Genomic DNA, 12284 nt, shown 5'->3' with positions numbered 1-12284 from the left:
GGGTATGAATGTAGGTACATTTTTGTATTTTGTATGTGCAATTGATTCGCACAATAACTTAAAGGTGCGCCCTTTTTTAATAGGTAAACGTTTGGAGCCGGCGTACCGGCCGAAGTTTCGGCCGGCCGCACGCGTAGCGTCCGATCCCTCGCGTGCCACGTCCCTCGCCCATTCCTCATGCACACGTTTCTTGTGGGGCCCTGCAAATTGCACCACATGTTCGTCCTTATCCCTTCGTCCAGTCAAAGCCACACGGCGTCATCTCTCCCCCCAAATCAGAACAGCCTTATGCTGCATCGGCGAACAGCCGTCTCCACCAGGCCCAGTGCTACTCCGGTGAACGGCCATCCCTACCCGACCCCGTGCTGCTCCGGCGAGCGCGCCCTCCCCCTGCGTGGCCGTGCAAGGCACCCCAGTTTCTTGAGCCCGCGACTTGGAGGTGTTACAACCACGACAGCGAGTGCTACAACCCACGGCGGCCATGCTACAACAGCGGCGAGCGGGTGGTGAAGCGCTTGCTGATACCATGCCGACGCCAAGCTGCATCAAGCATGGCGCGAGCTGCAAACCGGCGCAACTGGATGATACGAGCGGCGAGCTCGAGCTCAGCGACGAGCTTCAACCGGAGGTGACCGGTGCTGCAACCGGCGACGGCGCCGTGCCAAAAGCTTCAACCGGTGTGTAAAAAAGCTTCAACCAGCAAAGAAGAAAGCTTCAACCATGGGAAAAAGCTTTAATGGCGTGGAAAAAAACTTCAATCAGGCACTATGCAACAGAAAAAGTTGCAACCGTTGACACAAAAGCTTTAACCCTAGATAAAAAAGCTTCAACTAAAAACTATGCAATAAAAAAAGTTACAACCATCGATAGAAAAAGGATGAACCGATGACCGGCAATGGAAAAAAGCTTCATAGAGGCTCGCTTTTTCCACGGAAGCTGCAACCGGCGTTGGTGGGTGCTGGAACTGGCGAAGACCAATGCTACAACTGATGATGATGCCTCGGCCGATGATGGCGAAGCTGCAACCGCGCAATTCATAGCTAAAACCCGGCATGAAAAATGTTGTGACCAAGAAGCTGCGACCGGCGACGAAAAAAGCTACAACCGTCGAGCACGAAAGCTGCAACTGGCGACAAAAAAGCTACCACCGACGAGCCCAGAAGCTACAACCGGCGTGCAAAAGCTGCAACCGTCGAGTGATTTTGTTATAGCTAGCCCAGGTCTGTTTGCTAGAGTTTCCGACGATCGACTTGAATCCAGCTGAAGCTAGCTCATGGTGCATGTGGTGTGGTACTGTAGATCAATTAAGCTGCTTGCCTGCTTGCTTGCAAGAGTTAGCTTTGCACGTAGGACCTACACTCCGACGATTTGATCTATGTTCTGAATCCAACACGGAGCGTGGTGTCGGGCGAGTGCGGGCAGCGCGGCTAGTCGAGGACGACCGCCGGCGGGCGCAATTGGCCGGCAAGAGCGGGCGGCGTGTTGGACGGGCGAGTCGTGCGTGTTGAAATCAATGTTTTAAATAGCCGGCTATAGCTCGCTATATAGCCTTTTCATTAGGGTGCCGCTAAATGGTCCCATGTACAAATAGCCCGCTATAGCCTGCTATAGCCCGCTATAGCTCCGCTATAGCTGATTTTGAGGTCCGCCGCTATTTGGCAATAGTCCGCTATTTAAAACATTGGTTGAAATATCTCATGTAGGCCTATGGGCCGGCGCATGCAAGTCTCGTATAGAGTTAGTTAGTTAGAGATATACTAGTATCTAGTTTAAACCTTCTCATCTCTATCTATTCTCTCTTGTACTCCAAGTAATGTATGCGCTCATGGGATAAGCCCCATCATTATCAGTAAATACCCGCGGCCCTCTCTCGAGAGGGTAGAACGCTTCCACCATAATTTCTACATGGTAATCAGAGCATCCTCTTCCTCCACGTTCTGAACCTTGGAAAAAATCCCATCTACACCAAAACCCGATGGCGTTCTCATCATCAACCCCAGCTGGTTCCGGCCTCGGTTCTCAGGTCTCGGACAAGCTGACCAGGGAGAACTATCTCCTGTGGAGGGCACAGATCCTCCCCCACTTCCTCGGCGCAGGGCTCTATGGCTACCTCGACGGCTCCATCGCCGCGCCAGAGAAGTTTGCCGTCGTCAAGGTCAAAGACGGCAAGGAACAGACGATCCAAGACCCAACATGTGATGCATAAGTCAGGCAGGACCAGCAGGTCCTCAGGCACATCTTAAACAATCTGACAAGAGATGTGCTCATCACCGTCGCCTCCATCCGGACTGCTCATGCACTCTGGACAAGCCTCGGTAACATGTTTGCTTCACAGTCCCGTTCACGCATCAATAACCTTCGCATCTCCCTCGCCAATGCTCAGAAAGGTACCCAATCTGCTGCGGCGTACTTCTCCCGGATGCGAGGCTTCGCGGATGAACTTGCTGCGGCCGGGAAGCCACTGGAGGAAGATGAACTCGTCTCCTTCATTGTCGCGGGGCTGGACCTCGACTACAACTCTGTGGTCTCAGCCCTGGACGCCCGCACCGAACCAGTCACCGTCGACCTCCTCTACTCGCAGATCTGCAACTTTGATCAGCGAGTGGAGCTCTTCACGGGTGGCGCCGGTGGCGGAGGCTTCAAGTCCTCTACTAACAGCGCCGCCTCCTCGCGGCAAGCAGCAGCAGAAGCCAAATAGTGGCTTGTACGGTGGTGGCTACGGTGGCTACAAGAAGAAGCAGGGCGGCGGCGGGCGTCCTTTCTACAACAACAACAAGGGCGCCCGATCAGGTGGTGCACCAGGCGGTCCCGGAGGTCCAGGAGGCCCCGGTGGCAACAATGCAAGGGGGAATGATCCCATCCAGTGCCAGATCTGTGGTAAGTTTGGCCATAGTGCCAAAGATTGCTGGTACGGGTTTGATGATGATGCACTAGAAGAAAAAGTTGTTACTGCTGCCCAATACGGGGTGGATACAAACTGGTACGTCGACAGTGGGGCGACCGACCACCTCACAGGAGAGCTGGAGAAGCTAACTGTCCGTGACAAGTATCGCGGGCAAGATCCGATCCATGGCGCAAACGGGACAGGTATGAGAATAGATCATGTTGGTCAGTCAGTATTACATACCTCTAGCCGACCCATTCATCTTAAAAAAAATTCTTTATTCACCTCATGCTAGAATAAATCTCCTCTCCGTTCATCGTATTGCTTTGGACAATCATGTTTTTCTTGAGCTTCATCCTTTTTTCTTCTTGATTAAGGACCAAGCAACGAGGAGAATTCTCTACAGAGGTAGATGCGTTGGTGGGCTCTATCCGTTGATTCCCCGTATTAGGAGTTCCAATAAACAAGGTCTTGGTGTCACCACACTATCTTCGGCAAGGTGGCATGATCGTCTAGGGCATCCTTCTTTTACTATTGTTCATCGTGTGCTTAGGAAAAATAAGCTCCCTTTTGTTGGTGAGCCTAGCAATGAAACAGTTTGTGATTCATGTCAGAAAGGAAAAAGTCATCAGCTTCCTTACCCCGTGTCAACCAGTGTTTCTTCCAAACCATTAGAACTCATATTTTCTGATGTATGGGGGCAAGCACCTCTTTCTGTTGGCAGACACAAGTATTATGTAAGCTTTATTGATGATTATAGCAAGTATACTTGGATCTATCTTATCAAGAATAAATCTGATGTGTTTCAAGTCTTCCAAAATTTCCAAGCACTAGTTGAACGAAAATTCAATAGTAAGATTATCTCAGTTCAGTCAGACTGGGGTGGTGAGTATGAAAAATTGAACCCTTTCTTCCAAAGATTAGGGATTTCTCACCATGTTTCTTGCCCTCATGCGCATCAACAGAACGGCTCGGCAGAACGTAAGCATAGACATATCGTTGAGATTGGTTTGTCCCTACTTGCGAATGCATCTATGCCTCTCAAGTTCTGGGATGAAGCTTTCCTCACTGCCACTCATCTTATAAACATTCTGCCTAGTCGAGTTATCAACTTTGAAACACCCACCGAACGTCTCCTACACACTACACCAAACTATGCTTCTCTCCGTGTTTTTGGGTGTGCGTGTTGGCCAAACTTACGGCCATATAATTCGAGGAAACTCTCTTTTCGGTCAAAACAGTATGTGTTCATCGGGTATAGCCCCCAACATAAAGGTGTCAAGTGCCTTGATGTTTCCACCGGTCGGGTGTATATCTCCCGTGATGTCGTTTTCGATGAGACAGTTTTTCCTTTCAGAGATCTCCATCCAAACGTCGGCGCTCTCTTACAAAAGGAGATTCTCCTTCTTCCTGCTCATCTTTCTGGCTTAGATCAAGGGGGAACTAATACTACTGATCACATGAATAATTCTCATGCTACTAATCCTGTTGATGATGCAGAAAGTACAGGAATAATTTTTGGTGCAGAAAATGGTGCTGAAAACAGTGCATATCAGCCCATATTTCATGCTCCAGAAGAGGACGAATGCACGCGACACGAAGATGATTCGCCTGTGCATGCCTCGGGATCCACAGGCGAGCGATCCCATGTAGATACGCCGCCGCCAGCGCGGCATGATTCCGCCTCGGCCTCGGGACGCACAGGCGGCAACGGCCCACGCGGGGCTGAAGCGGGCCACTCTCCACCCGCCACGCGTGCTGTGGGTCCACGGCTGTCCCCCACTCACGCGCCTGCGGCAGGTCCCGCCGCGCATGCAGACGAGGCTCGTCGGATGGCGACGCGGTCGCTGGTTCGTCAGGTGGCGACGCGGTCGCTGCCTCGCCCGTCCAGTCCGGTCGGGGATCTCCCTCGGGTCCTGGTTCGCCTGGCGAAGGATCTCCATCGGGATCGCCGCCACGCAGGCATGCACGGTCGGCTGTGGGATCTTCTGCACCCGGACCAGGAGGCGCCACACGCACCAGCACGCGACTTCAAACAGGAAAGCTTCAGCCTGTCAATTACAAAAATATTTTGAAATTTGGTTTAACCTGTGCAACAGGAGAGCCACGTTCGGTTGATGAAGCCTTAACAAATCCCAAATGGAAGAAGGCCATGGAAGAAGAATATATGGCCTTGAGGAAAAATGAGACGTGGCACTTGGTTCCACGTGGTCAAGGTAAGAATTTGATAGACTGTAAGTGGGTTTATAAAATTAAAAGGAAAGCAGATGGCACAGTTGATAGATACAAGGCCAGGCTAGTGGCAAAAGGTTTTAAACAGAGATATGGAATAGATTACGAGGATACCTTTAGTCCGGTTGTTAAAGCTGCTACTATCAGGTTGGTTTTATCTGTTGCTGTATCTAGGGGATGGAGCCTACGACAATTGGACGTGCAGAACGCTTTTTTGCATGGTGTTCTGGAAGAGGAGGTTTACATGAAACAACCACCTGGGTTTGAAAACAAGAACGCATCTTTTCATGTGTGTAAACTTGATAAGGCCCTTTATGGTCTGAAACAGGCACCGAGAGCATGGTATCATCGCTTGAGTATGAAGTTGCAAGCTATTGGTTTTGTTCCTTCCAAGTCTGATATTTCATTATTTATTTTCAACAAGTCCAAAATAACAATGTACATGCTCATATATGTTGACGATATTATCATTGCAAGCTCATCTGATGAAGCAGTGACAGCACTCCTAAAGGACCTGGGCTCTGAGTTTGCCTTGAAGGACTTGGGAGATCTGAATTTCTTTCTCGGCATTGAAGTCAAAAGGAACAAAAATGGTATTGTCTTGTCTCAGGAAAAATATGCTAATGATCTCTTGAAAAGGGTTGGAATGCAGGATTGCAAGCCTTCGCCGACTCCATTATCTAGTTCAGAGAAACTGTTCTTGTATGAAGGTGAGATCCTAAGTCAGGAAGATAGCACTCGGTACATAAGTATGATTGGTGCACTTCAATACTTAACCCTTACTAGACCAGATTTATCCTTTGCTATAAACAAGGTATGTCAGTTTCTGCATGCACCTACCACCTCGCACTGGACTGCAGCTAAACGGATTTTGAGATATGTGAAGTATACAGTAAATGTTGGACTAATATTCAGTAAGTCTCAATCCACACTTGTCAGTGCGTTTACTGATGCTGACTGGGCTGGCAGTGTTGATGATAGACGGCCCACATGTGGTTTTGCAGTCTTTCTTGGTCCAAATTTGATATCATGGTGTGCAAAGAAACATGCTACTGTCTCCAGGTCTAGTACATATGCTGAGTATAAGGCACTGGCTAATGCTACTACAGAAATTATCTGGCTTCAGTCTTTGCTGAAGGAACTTGGAGTGATACAAATGCAAGCTCCTTGTTTATGGTGTGATAATCTTGGCGCCACTTATCTTTCTGCTAATCCAGTGTTTCATGCCAGAACAAAACATATTGAGATAGATTTTCACTTTGTCAGAGAACGTGTTGCCAACAAGGAGTTGGACGTTCGATTTATTCATTCTGGAGATCAGATTGCAGATGGTTTCACCAAGGCGTTGCCTACAAGGATCTTTGAGAAATTTAGATGTAACCTCAACTTGATCAAGTTATGATTAAGGGGGTGTGTTGAAATATCTCATGTAGGCCTATGGGCCGGCGCATGCAAGTCTGGTATAGAGTTAGTTAGTTAGAGATATACTAGTATCTAGTTTAAACCTTCTCATCTCTATCTATTCTCTCTTGTACTCCAAGTTATATATGCGCTCATGGGATAAGCCCCATCATTATTAATAAATACCCGCGGCCCTCTCTCGAGAGGGTAGAACGCTTCCACCATAATTTCTACAGTGTGGGGTTTGTTTTTTTGTTTGCGTGCGTTTAGAGGAATGGGGAGACGAGGAAATCTAACGACACAGGGCGACTTGATTCAACGTGCCCTCGTTGGGCCGGTCCGCTGGCGCCTATTGTTGCCCTTTTTAATAGCGTGTTTGCTCTAATGACTCGAATATCGTACTCCTGAATGTCACGTAGGACTTCGAAATATTTCAGAGGTGCAAACGACCAATTCAACACTTGAATATTGAATACTCGGAACACCTATATTGTGCCTTGCATGACATTTGCACTTCGGAACTGAGTGGACGATTTTCAGAATTCAATTACCTACAGTGCACATTACTCAGTGAACAACAGTGCACTTTGCTCTGAATCTTTTGCGACAGATCACTCCGCAGAAAATTAACGATCGCCGGAGAGGTGATGCGAGGCAATCTGCGCCGCAAGGCGCATCATATACTAGAATCGTTTGTGAAGTTGGAAGTTCCACCCCGAGTAGAGAATCAGGATGCCGCCGGGAGCAGCATCTGCCGGAGAATTTGGTACAGAGCTCTGAGATATCCCTTGTGCTGTTCTTCCTCCGGCAGCCTCAGCATGCTCGCCACCTTCTCAAACTTCTCCCGCGCCAGGACCACCTCCGCCGGCGACGCCACGGCGGACACCGAACCCGGCAACACCCTGACGTCCCCGTGGAGCTCCGGCGGCGACAGCGCCCACTGCATCGCCCAGATGCAGAGGGGCCGCATGTAGTGTAGCGACCGGTACCCGCTGCCGCCGTCGGCCGTCCACGCCTCCGGCATCTGGAACGCGTACCCGAACCCGTCCCTGCCCCACCCAGCGTCGTGCGCGCCCTTCGCCGTCCGGAACGCCGCCTCCGGCATGCCCTCGTGGACCATGGCGGCGGCCACGGCGTAGGTGACCCCGGGCCACACCTCCCTGGACTGTATGGAGGACGCGTCCACGGCGCCGTCCGGCCGCATCCCGTTCACGGCCCCCACGGCGCCGCCCTGCACGCGCATCACGTTGTAGTCCAGCACCGTCCCCAGCGCGCTGCGTGCCTTGTCCTCCTCCACGATCGGCTCTAGCCCGCGCGCGCGCGCGTACCACTGCCCGGCGAGCTGGTCGGCCATGATGGACCTGCTGTTCGCGCCGCCGCTGTTGTCGTAGTCGAAGTAGGCGCCGTTCCAGAGCTCGGCGTCGTACACGCGCCGCGCACGTCCGTGCCGCTCGAGGAAGTACCCCTCGGAGCCGCGGTCGCCGACGACGCGCGCCATGGCGGCGGCCGCCTGGAGGGCCGCGACCCAGAGGCCGCCGGTGTAGGCGCTGACGCCGGAGACGGCCCAGAAGTCGTAGGTCTGGTCGGGGCGGCCGTTGTTGTCCACCATGCCGTCCCCGTCGCGGTCGAACTGGTGCATGTACGCCATGGCCAGGTACACCGCGGGCCAGACGGCGGCCGCGAACGCGGCGTCCCCGGTGGCGGCGACGTCGCGGTACGCCTGGAGGACGAACTTGGGGTTGAGGTCCTTCCAGCGCGCCGGGTCGTGGATCATGTAGGCGTTGAGCTGGAACCAGGGGTCGCGCAGGCCGACGTCGTGCGGCACGGCGCCGAGGACCTTGCGCGGGACGGTGGCGCCGTCGAGGGTGCGCATGGGGCGCGGGTCGTGGTGGAGGACGGCCCTGGCGAAGTCGCGCTGGAGGCTCAGCTCGAGCTCCGGGAAGAGGGAGAGCAGCGCGAAGGAGGCGTAGAAGTGGACGTCGTAGGTGTTCCACAGGTGGTACTCCATCCCCTCCAGGTACAGGAACCGCCCCACGCTCTCCTCGCTGTCGCCGAGCGGGGCCGTGCCGAACGCCGACGATGCTTCCAGCCGCTCCTCCGCCGTCGCCATTGCACGCAGGATACCGTCCGCTGCAGGATCGCCTGGATGGAACCCGTCGAGAGAGAAGGACTCCATCGCCGTCGACCCGTACTTCGACGAAGCGAAGCTGGTCTTCTTTGGTGGCAGCCCATCTGTGCCAGTGAAAAGTTAAGATTTTGGGCCATTGTCCAAGATAAACATGTGACCTCAGAGTTCAATCGGATCAGTGTTCATTGCCTGTCCAAATTGTGCCTCCGGCGTTGAGATAGTAAAGCTCGTTGAACAGCGCAACCGGGTACCTGAAAAACAATCATGTCACCACCTGATCTAGAACCCAAATCATGATCAAGTCGATACAACTTTTTTTCATCTAATGACACAAGTCAGCATACAGAAATTAGTCAGTTATCAGTTCAGTAATTAGTCAGTTTAATGGAAAAATATATATTGGTGATTGACCCTGAGGTTGATCTGAATTTCCTACCATTCAGGCAGCCTCTTGTCATGCAGAACAGGCCTCTGCCACTCCTCGATCAGAGACTCCCACTTCATGTGTTCTACTCATGCAAGCACAAGAAAGCTTTCAGAAATCTCAATCTTGCAGAAGTCTTCACCGACCAATGATCCTTGGAAATCTCACCGAGAAGGGCGTCGTGGGCCAATTGTTCAGCAGCCGCGTCTCGGTCCAGGCCGAGGAACTTGGTGTACCTCCGGTGGTAGGTTCGCCCGGCGGGGAACTTCACCTCGGGACACGACCACGAAAGCGCGAACGACACCGCACGCATGCCTCCCGCCGGCACCGTCGTCGCCGCCGCGACCGCCGCCCCGATGGACGATCCAGGCCTCGACGACGCCGACGCTCTCGGCGCCCCGCCGAAGGCGCCGCGGTTCTTGGCCTCCTCCCACATGTCCTTGGCCGTGAACTGCTCGCCGCCGGGAACGGACGGGCCCATCGCGAAAGACGGGCAGCAGGTGACGCGGACGCCGCCGGTCTCCTGAGACGCGATCGCGAAGGTCACCGGAGGGTGCCCGTCCGCCGTCCTGTGGTGGAGGAGGACGCCATGGACGCCGTCTCGCGCTCTGCACGCACCAAGGAAAGAAAGACATTCGCATTGTCAGAGAGATTTGCTGCCTGTTACCACATCGCATCAGACGAATCTGTCGTGGTCGTTACCTCATCCTGGAGTTGGTGTGATTCCCGGTCAGTTCCGATTTTCCACCCACGGAATTCTGCACGGATGAACAAGGAAATTAGGGCTGCAAAGTACTACTACAAAGATGATGTGCACTTGTGCCAGTTGTGAAGAGCAGAGTGTTGGCTATCACTTACTGCCCATGTGAAGAGCAATGTGACATCTGCAGGTGTGCTCCCTGAATTTTGTACCTGGTGCGAGCATCAAAGTTTTTAAGGTAAGTGCTGAACAACAACTAATGAGGGATGATTGGATTAGTTTTCTGAAGAAGGAAATGCACCGTAAAAGTGAAAACCGCAACCGGGAAGCTGCTCTCTTTGTAGTTGTGAGGAATGAAGGGTGATATCTGACGGCAGGTGATCTTGATTTCAGGGTCAGGCTCACCTACATTGCAATTATGGAAGATACATTAGTAGGTTCTACCAGACAAAACTAATCGTTCCCGGAGACAAACATCTCTGTCAGGTAAATTGGCAATGATGTACTGTCAGCAAGGATTGTACCATCATATACTGTCCAGGATCTTGGGAACAAGCCATTGTAGGTGCAATTCTTCTCTTTCAGTTTCCAGTCCCAAGATCCGATACCGGCTCTATCTATTCCCCTGCAAATTTGCACAGTAAAGGTTTTTTTTTTCTGAGAACCAGTAAAGGGTATTTCTGGCTGTCATAATCAGATGAATGAAATGCAGGTGAACTTGTGACGCTTTCACTGCTTACTTCAGGACATCGGCCTTCGGCGCCGACAGCACCGTGGAGTAGCTCTTCCCGCCGGGACGCGAAACGAATGCCTAGAGAAGTAAAAGTATTGAAACATAAGACGTTTTCCCACGGTTAATTGAGCATTGCAAGTCATGAAAGCAAGTGTAAATTTATTACGGAGAACTGGTTGGCTAGGATAGGCTTCTCTTCAAACATCCTGGGGAATATTTGGAAATGCTGGAAGTACCCTCTGTAGCTTCTCCCTATGCTTCCTGAACTGAAAAAAGAAAAAGAGAATGTGCTTTGAATAGAAGTCTCATCTGAAGTTCAGTTAGCTGCATGAATGTGACAACCAAGGCAAGTTTCAGGGCAAAACCAAGGCCAGAAACAACGGAAGTACTTGCCCTAGTGCGCCGAGGGGTACCCCGCGGTAGCAGTTGTCCATCCACTTCCTGAAAGGATCATAGACCGAAGCCTTGGCAAAAAAACAAGATAATGATTGTTTAGCAATTTCACTGATTACTGAGTACTGACTTGGTAGAGTAATTTGCATCGACAATTTCAATAGCAGGTGCATGCTAGTTGACAGATTAGCTGAATGTTAATGACAGAAGAGTGACTCACTTGGCCTTTCGCGCTTTCTTGGACGTATAGTCGAAGCATTTTAGCAATAAAGGGCACCTGCAGCACAACCAGGGTCATGGTCAGTGTTTATGTAGCAATGGTCAGTGGTCATATGCTTACTTACAATTGCCATGACATCATTCATAGCCATGCTTTCTTGGTTCTAAATGTGAAAGCCAAAAGGCACAGTCCATGTTCATATGCTTACTCACCATTGTCATGAGATCATTCATAGACATGCTAAACGTAGCAACCTTCTTGCCTTCATCATCGAATTTCCTCTGCCAAGTTCTTGCTGGTGGCTGAGAACAGTCGACGTGCAAGTGTGCCTGAAGTAAGAACAACCATGTCAGACCAGTTTTACTTGCTCACAACATACAAGATATACGGAGTAACAGATTGAAACAATCAGCGGCATCTTAATTAGAAAATCATCCAGGAAAACAATTGATCCCAAGTTGAAAATCCTAGAGGAGAAGAACCTTGAGCTCCACTTGAAAAGTAGTACATTCAGTCGAGTAATTGTACTAGATTAAGGGGGAGCCAAAGAAATGGAAGTGATGTTTCAGGAGATACCTCTGTTCGCTCTGACTCTGAACTTCCCATCTTCAGAAACAGATGAAGGAGCTAATTCCATTGGAATAAATACACATGATCAACAACTAGAATAACGGTATTTTACTCAATCAAACTTAAAACAAACCAAGCATCTATGTATGCACTGAGAGCAACCTACACAAGAGGAGGAGAGAAAATACCTGAACCTGAAATCCTCAGCTCTTTCAGGGGCTACTCAAGTTTGCTGTTTATATAACTCACTCGAGAACAGGATGACGAAGATGAAGAAGCAGCCGTCCGAGCTGACGAGAATGAAGAAGCAGCCGTGCGAGCTGACTAGACCGATGAAGAAGATGACTAGACGGATGGGGTGGCGTCAGATTAGATATTTTGGGTTGTTTGTAGGTGCGTGGAAAAAAGTAGGCACATCACAGTCGTCAATAATGAGTTCACTATTCATGCCCCCAATCACAATCCTCACTGACAAGAATCTTTTTGGATGATTAACCATATGGTTATGCAGTTTCAGATTGTCAAATGGGCCTGGTTCCCACATCATGTGAGAAGGGACAAAAGTTTTGCCGATGCGGCTAGTTAGTTATTACTAGAAG

At 50.8% G+C, this 12284-nt stretch overlaps 1 protein-coding gene across 2 annotated transcripts; it reads right to left on the bottom strand.

Annotated features, from left to right (window-relative positions):
- Positions 1-6983: 6983 nt before the first annotated feature.
- Positions 6984-12055, bottom strand: LOC123079428 (non-lysosomal glucosylceramidase). 2 transcript variants are annotated; one of them, XM_044502197.1, is made up of 15 exons: positions 11874-12055; positions 11692-11742; positions 11328-11444; positions 11116-11172; positions 10868-10966; positions 10669-10768; positions 10510-10580; positions 10294-10394; positions 10071-10174; positions 9928-9981; positions 9772-9827; positions 9238-9677; positions 9082-9154; positions 8835-8896; positions 6984-8749 (listed from the first exon to the last, which is right to left on the bottom strand). In XM_044502197.1, the coding sequence occupies exons 6-15, from the start codon at positions 10705-10707 to the stop codon at positions 7245-7247; spliced, it is 2505 nt and encodes an 834-aa protein (XP_044358132.1). In that variant the 5' UTR covers positions 10708-10768; positions 10868-10966; positions 11116-11172; positions 11328-11444; positions 11692-11742; positions 11874-12055; the 3' UTR covers positions 6984-7244. The 2 variants fall into 2 exon arrangements, with proteins under 2 accessions (XP_044358132.1, XP_044358131.1); XM_044502196.1 differs by having other exon boundaries at positions 10896-10966.
- Between the last annotated feature and the right edge of the window lie 229 nt (positions 12056-12284).

This window comes from Triticum aestivum, chromosome 3D (assembly GCF_018294505.1).
Source record: "Triticum aestivum cultivar Chinese Spring chromosome 3D, IWGSC CS RefSeq v2.1, whole genome shotgun sequence".
Classification (NCBI taxonomy): domain Eukaryota; kingdom Viridiplantae; phylum Streptophyta; class Magnoliopsida; order Poales; family Poaceae; genus Triticum; species Triticum aestivum.
This window is presented reverse-complemented; position numbering and strand designations above follow the sequence as displayed.